General features: G+C 66.0%; 1 protein-coding gene across 1 annotated transcript; it reads left to right on the forward strand.

Moving 5' to 3' along the window:
- Window positions 1–1,438: 1,438 nt before the first annotated feature.
- On the forward strand, window positions 1,439–6,840 carry DTX3 (deltex E3 ubiquitin ligase 3). The gene is given in 5 exon segments (XM_077838610.1): window positions 1,439–1,451; window positions 3,647–3,669; window positions 3,671–4,378; window positions 5,438–5,655; window positions 6,719–6,840. Coding segments are annotated over 5 exon segments (1,038 nt in total). The 3' UTR covers window positions 6,795–6,840.
- Window positions 6,841–14,612: the final 7,772 nt, after the last annotated feature.

Below are 14,612 nucleotides of genomic sequence, written 5' to 3' on the forward strand. Positions count from 1 at the left end.
GCCCTGTGCAGGGAGGAATGTGTGCCCCTTCACTGAAACCGGAGTAGGGGGGTTCTTAGCATTCACACCCCTCCCATCCACAGCCTCCATCCTAGGGCTGGTCAGGAATGTGGAGAGGAAGCAGGGAGCCAGCCGGCCTGCGAGTCTGGAAATTCTGGCTTTTCCCTGAGCAGGCTGCCCCGCCAGGGCCTCAGGCTGCCGCTGACTGAAACTGCCAGGATTCGTGTCTGTTTCAGGGTTGTCCAGCACTGAAGGGCAGATGTGAAACTGCTATTTCAGTCAGTGGGTGCCAGGCCCCGGGAGCGAATGTGGGGAGCACCCTGGGGAGGGGGGGGTTTCCTAGAAGGAAAATTGAGTGGGGTTTCCATCTGAATTGGAACCAAACCCAATGTTAAAATATCCCCCGACCCAGAAACCCTGAGATCCGGCCAGCCCGGACCCCCGCCTGCCGCGAGTCCGGCCCAGGAATTCACCTGCTTCCCTGCCCTGGCTGTGAGGGTCTGTGGATCCAACATAATCTGGGAGCAGCCGTTTTGGTAAGATGGGCCGCAAGGTGCCCCCCACAGGCTACGACTGCGACCCCTTGTGACCCCCCCCTCCCCTCCATGCACTTTAAACACTGCCTGCCCTTCTGGGGGTTGGGGCCCGAGCAGTGGGGAGATCAGTGGGGCAGGTGGGGAGGCAGGGGATGGGCTGACAGACTCAGCTGGGCACCATGTCCTGTGAGCCGGACCTGCCACGGACAGACCCCCACGCCGCGGGCAGAGCCGGCGCCCCACGTCCTCTGCACAAAGGGGGCTGTGCTGGGAGCCCGCGGCGCCGGTGGGGCGGCTGGATGTGGGGTGGGGACTGCGAGCAGGGTGTGGAGCGTGGCAGGTGGTTCGGAGGTGACACAGACCGGAGCTGCCGGGGCTTGGTGAGACCAGCTGCATGGGGCCCAACTCCCAACCCGGGGCCCTCCTGGCTCCAGCTCTTGGCAGGCGCCCTGGAGAGGGGCCCCGGGCGAGGGAGAGCCGTGAATCACCGGGGGGGGGGGGTGTGGGGTGGAGATCACACAAGGAAGAGGGGGGCAGGGAGGAGATGGAGCCGGGGGGGGGGGGGGGGGGGGAGGAGGTGGAGGCAGGGAGGATGGGCCCCACTGAGCTGGGGAGAGCCCTGAACCTTGGAGGGTAGTGGGGGGGGGCGCTGAGCTAGCAGGGAGGGGACACGGGGGGGGGCGCTGAGCTGGCGGGGGGGGGGGGACGCGCTGACGCCAGGTGGGCCGATCAGCTGTCGCGAATGGGGGGGGGGGCTGGATAGCCCCGGGGGGGGGCGGGGCAGCCCCTGCAGCGTCGTAACCCGCAACCCCCCTTGTCGTCCCCCCCCCCCCCGGGTCTTTGTAGTTCCTGGTTCGCGGCTCCGCTGAACTCGCTCCGGGCGCTTCCTGCTTCCCTCTCCCATGGGCTCCCCAGGTAGGTGCCGCCCGGCCCGGCCCCCACTGCCCGGTACGCCCCCCCCCCCCCGGAATGGCCTGCACCCCCCCCGGTACGGCCCCCTGCTTCCTCCCATAGGGGGCAGCCCCCCTCCAGGTGCAGGAGGCCCCCCGCCCCGCTACAGCCCCCCCCCCTCCGATAGGGCCCATCTCCCCCTTTACCAGCCCCCCCCCCCGCGCGGTACAGCCCCCCCCACTTCCTCCTAGCACCCCCCCCCGGGGTAGTTCTCCCCCGAGCCTCTGGGGTTTGCTGCATCCATTGCGGAAGGGGGGGATCTCAGTGAGCCCCCCCCCCCGCCTTCTCCCACCTCCAGGTGTGGGGCTCTTCTGCGGCGGGAGGGGGGGAGGCTGTTCTCTTCCTGCTGTGGGTCTGCTCATGCTGGCCCCGGTGGGGGTGGGTCTGGGTTACACCTGCTGGGTCCTGGGGGGTGGGGGCATGTCTGGGAGCCAGGACGCCTGGGTTCTTCTCTCCCTAGCCGGGGGCGGGAATGGGGATCCGGTGGGTTAGAGCAGGGGGTGCTGGGAGCCAGCACTTGGGGCCGGGGCCTATTCTGTGGAGCTCCCCAACCCCCTAGCTCAGCCCCACTTTGGGGCTCCCCCAGCCTAGCTCTCCTGGTCCCCTCCCCCCACATCTGGTCAGGCCCCAGAGGGGCTCCCCCAGACAACAAAGGCCACAATTCAGTCCCCCCCCCACTCCTGAGACACCCCAACCCAGGGACCGACTGGGGCAAAAGCTCCTTGGGGCACCTCCCTCATGCACCCCAGGGTGAGGGGTGGTCTGAATCCTGCTGAGGTTGCTGGGTGAGGGGGGCAGCCATAATCTTGAGTGGCCCCCAGTGTGGGGGAAAGGGAGAGAGGCCTCCTCCCCTGACCCCGCTCGGGTGCCCCTCTTTGATCCAGGCTGGCAGGGAGCCCCACCTGGTGCCGTTGCCTGCCCCATGGGGTATAGGGCCCCAGCCCCCTTGCTGGAGCCATAGCTCCGGGGCACAAGATTCAGTGGGGCAAATGAAGGGGTGTTATTCCTGGCACTTACTGGGGTGGGGGGAGTGGGGCATGGCCCAATTTGGGATAAGTGTGTGTGGGGGAGTCTCCCTAAATGTGCCAGGGGGCTCGGGAACCACCTGCTCCTCGTGTCCAAGGCTGAGGCTCAGTTTGTGGGGCTCGATCCCAAGGTCCCCCATCCCTTCAGGGGGGGTTGCACCTCTCCGGGCTCCCCGTATTCTGGGCCTGGCCCCGGGGGGGCAGAAACTACCCCAAGTGCAGTGTTCTCTGGCCACACCCCTGATCTGCCCCAAGTAGGGGGCCAGGGCCTGACCCCACTTCACCGGCTGGGGCCCCTGCAGGGGTGATTCTTGGGTGGGGATGCACCCCTATTCTGGCCCATTCGCACTGGTGGAGGGGGGATGGATCTGTGTCTTAGGGTCCTGCTAGACTCCGCTCCCTCTCCCATGGGCAGCCCCACCCCTAGCCTCCTTATCCCTCCCCCAGGGCCCGGGATTTCCCATTCATTACTCTGCTGTTTCATAACCCAAGGTGGTGGGGAACGCAGCCTTCGGCCTTACGAAGCGGGTTTTTTCGCAGCAATCGTGCCCCCCTGTTTAAAAAAACCCTTTGTTAACCCCTCCAAACAAGCATTTCTCCCCCATCCCCCCCCCATGTTTTATTTTAATTGCAATGATATTTATTAAATGATTGTCTCGTGACTGTCATGTTTGTGATGGGTGACTGATCAGCTGTGGGGGGTGGGTGGGTGTGTTTTGTTTGAACTTGGGGGGGGGGTTCGCTGTGGGGCAGGCTGTGGGGTACGACCCGCCTGCCACCACTGAGATGGACAGGAGCTAACTCACCCCAACCCACACAGCGATAGGGGAATAGACCCCAGGAGATACACCCCGCCCACCCCCAGGAGCGTGGGACCCGAGGGTAGAGATTTAAAGGCCAGAGGGGACAACGATGGCTGGGCCGAGGGGATGGCCGGGCCCCGGAGGGGATCCGCCCCTCCCGATGCTTCCTGGAGCCGAAGGTTCAAATCCCGGCTGGGGCTGGGGCAGTTGGCTGGCTGTGGAAGGGGTGGGGGTGGGGGTGGGGCGGTGTCCGTTGTCTGTCTGTCTGTCTGTCTCTAGCCCACCCGGGAGGCGATGCCGGCGGCTTTGATGACTGTTCTTTTCTCTTCAGTGTCATTTGTTTTATCCAGGATGGGCGGCATGCGGGGGCGCCACTAAAAATAAGCTCACGGTCTCTAAGCCCGTCTGGGACTTCCTGACCAAAGAGGCCCCCTCCAAGCTGGTCAGGCTGAAGGAGGAGACCAAGCTGAGCATCCTGATCGATGGGGAGACCTCGGAGATCTACGTGCTGCAGCTCTCCACGCCGGCCCCCGGGGCCGGCAACGGCCTCTACCTGGCCCGCAAAGCCCTCAAGGCCTTGCTCAAGGAGACGGAGAAGGAGCTGAAGAAGGCACAGCGGCAGAGCGAGCTGGTGGGGTGCATGGCCCTGCTGGACAAACCCGGGGGCGAGCTGCGCCCACACGGGGCCGGCGTGGTCTCCCGGGGTCAGCAGACCTCCGGGGCCAGGGCGGGGGGCCCAGGAGGGGGAGGGGGCCTGGGGGGGGCGGCGGGCTGCTCGCGGGAGGAGGAGCAGGAGAACCAGTGCCCCATCTGCCTGGGGGAGATCCAGAACGTAAAGACTCTGGAGAAGTGCAAGCACTCCTTCTGCGAGGACTGCATCACGCGGGCGCTGCAGGTCAAGCGGGCCTGCCCCATGTGTGGGCGCTTCTACGGGCAGCTGGTGGGCAACCAGCCCGAGAACGGGCGCATGCTGGTGTCCAAGGACTCGAGCCTGCTGCTCCCCGGCTACGAGAAATACGGCACCGTCATCATCCAGTACGTCTTCCCGCCTGGCATCCAAGGGGTGAGTTCTCCCCCGGCCTCTGGCCCCAGCTCTGCAGCCCTCCCCAGCCCCCCTGGCTGCAGCGGGGGGTGGGGGGGCTTGTTGGGGCAGTCAGCTGCAAGGGGCGGAGGTCTGGGTCAGCTTCCCTGCCTCCCTAGCTCTGCCGGTGCCCCCTCAATCCCAACCCGCGGCCCCCTGCTAGCCCAGCCCTGGGTTCCCCACACCCCCAGCCCTGCCGGTGCCCCTCAATCCCAACCCGCGGCCCCCTGCTAGCCCAGCCCTGGGTTCCCCACACCCCCAGCCCTGCCGGTGCCCCTCAATCCCAACCCGCGGCCCCCTGCTAGCCCAGCCCTGGGTTCCCCACACCCCCAGCCCTGCCGGTGCCCCTCAATCCCAACCCGCGGCCCCCTGCTAGCCCAGCCCTGGGCTCCCCACACTCCAGCCCTGCCGGTGCCCTAAATCCCAGCCCCCTGCTCTCCCAGCCCCATGTGCAGTGTCCCCACCAGGCTGCGTTGGCCCTTGGATGCCCCCCCCTTTCCTGTCGCCCCCCCCCCCCCATCTGCTAATTTTCCCTCCGCTCTGGGGTCACCTGGTAAATCTGGATAAATCTAACTCCTCCCACATCCATCCGATCCCTGCCTTTGCCCCTGGGGCATGGCAGAGCCTTGGGCACGGCCCTGGCAGGGGGCGGCACTGGGGCACACCAGCCCTACCTTGTCCTGTCCCCTCTGGACTGGCGTCGCCCTGTGGCTCAGGGAGGCTGAGCACTGTGTAGGCCGAAAGCAGGTTGGCATTCGGGGGGCAGTGAGCAGAGGACCTTCCCCCTCCCTCTCCCCAAGAGTGATACCCCCTGCGTCAGTTGCAGGGTCACCCACCCCCGGGGTTCTGCAGGGCAGGAGGAGACCAAGCCCCCAGCTGGAGTGACCCAGGGGGCTGCCTGATGCCCGCAGTGAGCACTGGAGGAGACTCCGGCCCATGGGCAGCGTCACCCCTTGCCTGGCAGCAGAGCCTGTGCCAGGCTTCACAGCATCCCTGGCGTCTAATTGTCTCCGTCTCCCCCCTCTCCCCCCCCCGTTGCAGGTGGAGCATCCCAACCCCGGCGTGCGGTACCCGGGCACCACGCGGGTGGCCTACCTGCCCGACTGCCCAGAGGGGAACAAGGTGCTGGCCCTGTTCCGCAAGGCCTTCGACCAGCGCCTGACCTTCACCATCGGCACCTCCATGACCACGGGCAGAGCCAACGTCATCACGTGGAACGACATCCACCACAAAACCAACTGCACCGGGGGACCCCAGCTGTAGGCAGCCGCCGCCCGCAGGGCTAAGGGGCTGGGGGCCAGTGGCAGGGGTGCTGATGACCCATCTGTGCTCCTGAGTGGGGCCCGACGGGCACTGGAAACCTGGGGGGGGGCTCAGTAGGGGGCTCTCTCCCCTGGCAGTCAGTGCTGGCCCCGGTTCGAGGGGGCACTGTGCTGCAGGGGGTGAGATAGGGGGCTCAGCAGGGGGCGCTCTCCCCTTACTGTCAGTGCTGACCCTAATTCCTCAATGCGGTGCTAGGGAGCACTGTGCTGCCTGGTGGGGGCCCAATGCCCCAGTGCCGGGGGGCTCAGCGGGGGGCGCTCTGCCCTGGCTCTCAGCGCTGACCCCAATCCCCAGCGCCGGGGGGCTCAGCGGGGGGGCGCTCTGCCCTGGCTCTCAGCGCTGACCCCAATCCCCAGCGCCGGGGGGCTCAGCGGGGGGCGCTCTGCCCTGGCTCTCAGCGCTGACCCCAATCCCCAGCGCCGGGGGGGCTCAGCGGGGGGCGCTCTGCCCTGGCTCTCAGCGCTGACCCCAATCCCCAGCGCCGGGGGGGCTCAGCGGGGGGCGCTCTGCCCTGGCTCTCAGCGCTGACCCCAATCCCCAGCGCCGGGGGGCTCAGCGGGGGGCGCTCTGCCCTGGCTCTCAGCGCTGACCCCAATCCCCAGCGCCGGGGGGCTCAGCGGGGGGCGCTCTGCCCTGGCTCTCAGCGCTGACCCCAATCCCCAGCGCCGGGGGGCTCAGCGGGGGGCGCTCTGCCCTGGCTCTCAGCGCTGACCCCAATCCCCAGTGCCAGGGGGCGCTGTGCTGCGTGTCAAGACGCTGGTGACCCTGGCAGCTCCCGGGGCCCTTTCTTCAGGAATTGGGACACACCCCTCCCCGTGCCCTGGCCAAAGGCCCCCCCTGCGGGTGCCGGGGTCCCCCGTGAATGGCAGTGCACAGCTGAGGTGGCCAAGCTGGGGTGGGGAGGGGGGGGCTGCTGTGGCTGTGGGGGGGGGAGGGTGGGCTGGGGAGCTGTCCAGGTGGGGGTGTGCATGGCTGATGTCTCCCCTGTGTGTCTCCTAGATTCGGGTACCCCGACCCCACGTACCTCGCCCGGGTGCAGGAGGAGCTACGAGCCAAAGGCCTCACTGAGGATTAACCCTTTCTCTGCTGCGGCTCCTGCTGTGGGGCCAGGGGGCGACCCGGGGTGGCCGGGGGGGGGGCAGGACGGCCCCACAGCGTCTCCCGTCCAGCTGGGCCCGGGGCGGCCACCCGTCTGTCAAGGCAAGGTGCTTCGCCGGCTACGCCCTGGATTGCGGCTGTCAGCGCCAGAGCCCCTCCCCGCTGCCAGTGCTCCTTGGGGGGGCGGGCGGGGGGAGTGTGAGTGTGTGACCAGGGCGTGTCTGGAGAGGGTAGGGAGATCAAGCGTATGTGTGTGTGAGAGTGAGAGATCAGGGGTTGTGTGTGCAGGGGGTGAGGGGGGTGTGGCTGTACCGGGTGTGTGGGATCGGGGGTTGTGTGTGCAGGGGGTGAGGGGGGTGTGGCTGTCCCGGGTGTGTGGGATCGGGGGTTGTGTGTGCAGGGGGTGTGGCTGTACTGGGTGTGTGGGATCAGGGGTTGTGTGTGCAGGGGGTGAGGGGGGTGTGGCTGTACCGGGTGTGTGGGATCAGGGGTTGTGTGTGCAGGGGGTGAGGGGTGTGGCTGTACCGGGTGTGTGGGATCAGGGGTTGTGTGTGCAGGGTGTGTGGCTGTACCGGGTGTGTGGGATCGAGGGTTGTGTGTGCAGGGGGTTTGGCTGTACTGGGTGTGTGGGATTGGGGGTTGTATGTGCGGGGGGCTTGACTGTACTGGGTGCGTGGGATCGGGGGTTGTGTGTGCAGGGGGTGAGGGGGGTTTGGCTGTACTGGGTGTGTGGGATCGGGGGTTGTGTGTGCAGGGGGTAAGGGGTGTGTGGCTGTACCGGGTGTGTGAGATCGGGAGTTGTGTGTGCAGGGGGTGAGGGGGGTGTGGCTGTACTGGGTGTGTGGGATCGGGGGTTGTGTGTGCAGGGGGTGAGGGGGGTTTGGCTGTACCGGGTGTGTGGGATCGGGGGTTGTGTGTGCAGGGGGTGAGGGGTGTGTGGCTGTACTGGGTGTGTGGGATCGGGGGTTGTGTGTGCAGGGGGTGAGGGGGGTTTGGCTGTACCGGGTGTGGGATCGGGGGTTGTGTGTGCAGGGGGTAAGGGGGGTGTGGCTGTACCGGGTGTGTGGGATCGGGGGTTGTGTGTGCAGGGGGTGAGGGGTGTGTGGCTGTACTGGGTGTGTGGGATCGGGGGTTGTGTGTGCAGGGGGTAGTGGTATGAGGGGGGTGTGGCTGTACTGGGTGTGTGGGATCGGGGATTGTGTGTGCAGGGGGTGAGGGGGGTGTGGCTGTACTGGGTGTGTGGGATCGGGGGTTGTGTGTGCAGGGGGTGAGGGGGGGTGTGGCTGTACCGGGTGTGTGGGATCGGGGGTTGTGTGTGCAGGGGGTGAGGGGGGTGTGGCTGTACCGGGTGTGTGGGATCGGGAGTTGTGTGTGCAGGGGGTGAGGGGGGTGTGGCTGTACCGGGTGTGTGGGATCGGGGGTTGTGTGTGCAGGGGGTAAGGGGTGTGTGGCTGTACCGGGTGTGTGGGATCGGGAGTTGTGTGTGCAGGGGGTAAGGGGTGTGTGGCTGTACCGGGTGTGTGGGATCGGGGGTTGTGTGTGCAGGGGGTAAGGGGTGTGTGGCTGTACCGGGTGTGTGGGATCGGGAGTTGTGTGTGCAGGGGGTAAGGGGTGTGTGGCTGTACCGGGTGTGTGAGATCGGGAGTTGTGTGTGCAGGGGGTGAGGGGGGTGTGGCTGTACTGGGTGTGTGGGATCGGGGGTTGTGTGTGCAGGGGGTGAGGGGGATGTGGCTGTACCGGGTGTGTGGGATCGGGGGTTGTGTGTGCAGGGGGTGAGGGGTGTGTGGCTGTACCGGGTGTGTGGGATCGGGGGTTGTGTGTGCAGGGGGTGAGGGGGGTGTGGCTGTACCGGGTGTGTGGGATCGGGAGTTGTGTGTGCAGGGGGTGAGGGGGGTTTGGCTGTACTGGGTGTGTGGGATCGGGGGTTGTGTGTGCAGGGGGTGAGGGGGGTTTGGCTGTACCGGGTGTGTGTGGATCGGGGGTTGTGTGTGCAGGGGGTGAGGGGGGTGTGGCTGTACGTACCGGGTGTGGGATCGGGGGTTGTGTGTGCAGGGGGTAAGGGGTGTGTGGCTGTACGTACCGGGTGTGTGGGATCGGGGGTTGTGTGTGCAGGGGGTGAGGGGGGTGTGGCTGTACCGGGTGTGTGGGATCGGGAGTTGTGTGTGCAGGGGGTGAGGGGTGTGTGGCTGTACTGGGTGTGTGGGATCGGGGGTTGTGTGTGCAGGGGGTGAGGGGGGTTTGGCTGTACCGGGTGTGTGGGATCGGGGTTGTGTGTGCAGGGGGTGAGGGGGGTGTGGCTGTACGTACCGGGTGTGGGATCGGGCGTTGTGTGTGCAGGGGGTAAGGGGTGTGTGGCTGTACGTACCGGGTGTGTGGGATCGGGGGTTGTGTGTGCAGGGGGTGAGGGGGGTGTGGCTGTACCGGGTGTGTGGGATCGGGAGTTGTGTGTGCAGGGGGTGAGGGGGGTGTGGCTGTACCGGGTGTGTGGGATCGGGAGTTGTGTGTGCAGGGGGTAAGGGGTGTGTGGCTGTACCGGGTGTGTGAGATCGGGAGTTGTGTGTGCAGGGGGTGTGGCTGTACTGGGTGTGTGGGATCGGGAGTTGTGTGTGCAGGGGGTAAGGGGTGTGTGGCTGTACCGGGTGTGTGAGATCGGGAGTTGTGTGTGCAGGGGGTGTGGCTGTACCGGGTGTGTGAGATCGGGAGTTGTGTGTGCAGGGGGTAAGGGGTGTGTGGCTGTACCGGGTGTGTGGGATCGGGGGTTGTGTGTGCAGCAGGGTGTGTGGGATGTGGCCGTTCCGAGCTGGTGGGGTCGGGGTGGGGAGCGTGTGCCCTGTGGGGGGGAGATCAGGGTGTGCAGTTGCGGTGGCTGTACGAGACGTGTGTATGTGTAAGAGGGGGCCTGGCTCGCACACGACACCTCCCTGCACCACACCCGGCCCTGGCCCAGCTGCCCTCCTCTCCGGTTCCTGCTGGGCCCCGGAGCCGCAGTCGGCTGAGCTCCTCGCTGAGCACTGCTTTCCGGACCTACGTGACGTCGCGGCCCTGCCAGGACGCCTGCCGTGTGCCCCCCGGCGATGCCGCCCTCTGCGGGCACCTGCCTCAGCACAGCCAGGGCTGCGGGCCGTGGGCACCCCCTGCCTGGCCGTGGACAAAGGCTCCCGCTGGGACCCGCCTCTCCTGTATATACCCCTCCAATCCCGCTCCGGACTCTCCGCCGGGGCCTGGTCCTGGACGCGGCTACGCCGGAGTCCAGCAGCGCCGTCGTCTGGATCTGAACTCTGCTGACCGGCTTCCCCCGGCCATCGCCGCCGGCTCCACCTGCCCGGGCACCGCGGGACCCGTCTGTTTCTTTTGCCTATTCTCAGCATGTGGCTGCGGCCGTCCAGCGTGTACTGTGTGTGGTGGAGACGATGCGTCCCGTTCTGTGAGCAGACTCCGCTCTCTGTCCTGTGTTAACCTCCCTGCCCTGCGCCCCGGCTGAGCTGCTGCCCTGGGGAGGATGGGTCCCGGGTCTCTCCAGAGGGGGGAGGGGGGGTTGCTGGTTAAAAAAGAGGAGAAACCGAGTCGCTCGGCCTCTGACCCATCTGTCCTGGATTCTGTAGCTTTGGTGAATAAAAGTATGCAACATGTCTGCAGCCCCCTTTCTGAGCCCCGTGGCAGGGGCCACGGGGGAGGGCCCCTGCTGGAAGCAGAGTTGCCATTATTAGGGATAAGGTTGCCCAAGGCTGGCTCTTTGGGAGTCGCAGGGCTGCTATTATCTCTGTGTATTACAGTAGCACTTAGCCCCAGTCATGGCCCCGCACCCGTTGTGCTAGGTGCTGTGTGTTATTTATTAGGTGTATTACGGTAGCGCTGGGAGCCCCCCGCCGGCGTGGCCCCGCACCCGTTGCATTAGGCGCTGTACATGATTTATTAGGTGTATTACGGTAGCACTGGGTGCTGTGTGTTATATATTAGGTGTATTATGGTAGCGCTGAAAGTCCCCGGCATGGCCCCACATCCCTTGCGCTAGGCGCTGTACAAACAGGCAGGCCCTGCCCCACAAGCCTCCAAACTCAGAAGCAGACAAGAGACCCTAGATGGGCATGAAATGCAGCCAGCGCCAGGCTGTGTGATGGGCTCTAGGCACCAGCACCCTCACGGCTGCCCCCCTGCGCTCCGAGGGCCCGTTCTCACTCCCGCCTGTCCTGGGGCTGGATTTCCTCATTGTCCTGGGCCTGTCTGGGACCCTGGGCCCCAACTGCTGCCCCCGTGGGGCCCTCTGCGCCCTCCCGTCAGGACTGTGCCCCGTGCTGACACCGCCCGCCATAGAGAGGATTTGGAAGCCGGGGACTGTCAGAAAGGCCGGACGGGCTGAAATATCCATTCCCATGTTGATTGGTATTGAGGGGCCTCCCTCTGTTAACCACAGGAGCTGCCCAGACATGCCGCCGAGCGCTCACGGGTTGAAGAGACACGCGCTGGGAGGGGAAACTGAGGCTGACGTGGGCTGGGGCTGTGCCATTGTGGTGTAGACGCGTCACCATAGGCAATCAGCTCCCCGAGCCGCGGGAGCAAGGCTGGCAAGAACCGACGCTGGGCACGAGACCCTGAGTTCTCTGACTAGGCCGAGCTGCTGGCCCCGTTCCTTGAATTCGGTCCTCAAAACGCAGACAAACCAGCTCGGCTGAGCTATTCCCCTGGGGGGCTCTAGCCTGGGTAAGGCTGGGACGTCCGGCTCGTGGCTCTAAAGGGGGCAGGGGGGGTGACTGTGTCAAGAAGAAAAAGTGAAGCCACCCCTGGGGTTGCACCACGTTATGCCGGGAGAAAAGGAAGCAGCAGGAGGGGATGCAACTAGGACACAGCGGGGGTGGAACCCAGGAGTCCTGGCTCTGAGCCCCCAACCGCTGGACCCCCTCCCCCACTCCAAGCCTCTCCCCCGCTCCAACCCATTGGACCCCTCTCCCCTTCCAGAGTTGGGAACAGAACCCAGGAGTCCGGGCAGTGGGCTGGGCACCTCCCCCCACCTCTCAGGATGGCCAGATGTGGTTAGGGAGCATCCCTCTCCTCCCCCACAGTGCCCGCAATGAATCCCCCATCCCAGCTGCAGGCTGGACTCCAGAGCCAGCGGGCCGGGGAGGAGGGGGGGGCCCCATCGGTCTCCAACGATGGGGAAATGGCCAAGTATGGGAAGGTGGCGGAGGAGTCCCTGGGAGGGGAAGGGGCTAAATATAGGCTGCTCCTGCTGCAGCCCCGGGGGGCTTGGAGCGTCTCCTCCCCGCCTTGCCTCAAGGACGGGCTCTGCTCCAGCATGGGCCAGGCCCCTGGGAACCGCGGCGCAAATGTCTTCGGCTGCCCTGAGTGGTTAGAACAGGGGTCTGGGAGCCGGGACACCTGCGTTCTGTCCTCACCTAGCTGCCTTTGGCATGTCACACCCCAGCTCCGTGCCTCAGTTTCCCCACTGGTACATTCCTCACAATGGTGCTGGGGCTTCGTTGATGCCAGGCTCAGGGGGTCAGGGGGGATCCAATGTGGGGTCCCCTGCCCCAAGCCTTGTGGTGTCGGTTGCACCGGTGTGAGCCCAGAGAACCCCAGTGGGTGGGCCAAGCTAGACCAGGCCAGATGATCCCTTCCTTGCTGGGCACAACTGGGCCCCTCTGTGCCCACAGACCAGTGCCTGAGGGCACCCCAGCCCCACGGCACAGACCCAGGTGCTCAGTTCCAACCCCTGCTCTTGGCCAGCTGGTCCCAGCCAGGCAAGGGGGCAGATCCCCACCCCACTCTTGGGGTATCTGTGTGCTGATCTGTGCCCCATGCCCTGACACGGGGGGGACGGGGGCACTGGCTGCTACCCCTCCCCTCCGAATCCATCTGTAAGTTCTGGGATCTCAACCCCCCCCCAATTCCTGCCCCAGGGAGTGGGAATGGATGCAGCCGGGAGCCCCGTTCACCTCGCTCCCAGGCCCAGGGAAGGGGCAGGGCGACCCCCGTTGCCTGGCCAGCTCGTGGAGCTCCATGGTGGGGTGCTGGCAGGGGGCCACGGGTTGGGGGTTCAGCTCCGGCCCAGCCCGGCCTGGGGGCTCAAGAGCGGGGGACCTGGCACTGTTGGCTCCTGCTCGCTGCGGGCCCCTGGCCTCACTGTCTGTGCCCCCCCACTCACGCCCCACTGCTCATTTGTCCCCCGCCGCGCCCACCGGCCTGGTCCGCGCCAAGCCCTGGGAACATGGAGTCCTTTCCTCACACGTGGGCCCAACTGGTCCCCCTGGCCTTGCGGCCAGGCGCCTCTCCACTCAGCCCCTTCTTCTCAGCCCCGGCCAGGGCAGAAGCTGGGAGACCCACGCACCGGCGAGGTGCAGGGCCTGGACCGGGGCCGCCCCCGAGGATCCACGCCTCAGTGTCAGATGCCAGGAGGCAAAAACCTCAGGAAAGAGATCAAAGTGCCGCTGGCAAACCAGAGGTCAGGGGGGTCTGTCAGTCAGTCCATCCACCCCCCCCCACCCCTCCAACCATCCATCCCCCACACACACCCCAATTCATCTAGCCATTCATCCCCACCAACCCCTCCCTCCCTCCATCCCCTCACACACCCGCTGCCCATCCAGCCGTCCCCACCCCACGTCCACCTGCCCACACACCTCTCTATCCATCTCTCCTCCCCCACACCCCATCTCTCCTTAGCCAGACTCCTCTATTCCCCCCCGACTCACTAGCCATCCCTCCCTCCCACCCCGTACGGACGTACCCAGCTGGCACCCCCATGAGCCTCTCCCCATCTTCCATCCATTTTTATCCCCCCCTCAAAGTGGTTCTAATTCCCCTTTGTACTTGCTGGGCCCTGGGGCCACCCAGGTACTGGGGGTGGTGGTGGTCTAAACGCCCCAGTGGCCTCTCACCTCGGTCCAGCCTGCCCTGACTTCGCACTGCCCGGCTCCCTTGCCCTACACCATTGCTTGGCAGGAGCCGGCCCAGGGCAAACGGGGTTGAGGGGGGTTGATTTTAGCAACTGGGCTGCAGGGGAAGACCAGCTGCCCCTGGCTGGGAGGGGAGGGCGGGGCTGGGAAGGGTGCTGCCAGGGGGAAATGGGGGGTGAGGTTGGCAGGGCTCCGTGGCAAACAAGCTGGCGCTAAAAATACCTCGGTGGTGGTTACAAAAAGCTTTCTGCGGGCGGGTCGCTGACCGTGAGCTGCATGCCAACTGGGTCCGGGGCAGTCTCGCCTTGATGGCTGGGCTCATCAGCAGAACCGGGCCAGGCCCGGTTACTCCTTGGCTGGGAGGCCGCAAAACCAGGGGTCGGGGGGGCTCCCCTTGGAGCCAGGGCTGGCCTCGGCACTGGGGGGTGCTGTGCAGCGGGGTCCCGCCTCTGTCCCATGCTGACCCCAGCTGCTGAAGGGCTCTGGCTACTCCCAGCGTGGTGGGAAATCAACCCCTGCCTCCTTCCTGATGGTCCCAGGGCTGGGCCGAAGCCTCCTGGCTAAACCCCAGCTCAGGCTGCTCTGGCTGCCTGGACGCCCCAGGTTTCCTGCCCTAGCCTGTTACTGTGGGGCTGTTCCACCCCAGAGGCAGCTGCATATTCAGCACTTGCTTTCCCCTCCAGGCATGGCTGAGCCAGGGGAGGGCGCTGTCCTGGGGCCGAGACAGCCTCGCTCCTGCACACCTAGCTTGGCAGCAGGGTGTGAGCCTGGGCAGGGTCAGCCCCCCACCTCCCCCAGCATCTATTATGGCTCGGCTGGAGTAAATTATTCATGCTCAGCGGCAGTTCCCGGCCAGAAAGCTGCAGGCTCAGGCCTCCTGTGGCCCAGGAAGGATCTGGCCAGGG

Source organism: Eretmochelys imbricata, chromosome 20 (assembly GCF_965152235.1).
Source record: "Eretmochelys imbricata isolate rEreImb1 chromosome 20, rEreImb1.hap1, whole genome shotgun sequence".
Classification (NCBI taxonomy): Eukaryota; Metazoa; Chordata; order Testudines; family Cheloniidae; genus Eretmochelys; species Eretmochelys imbricata.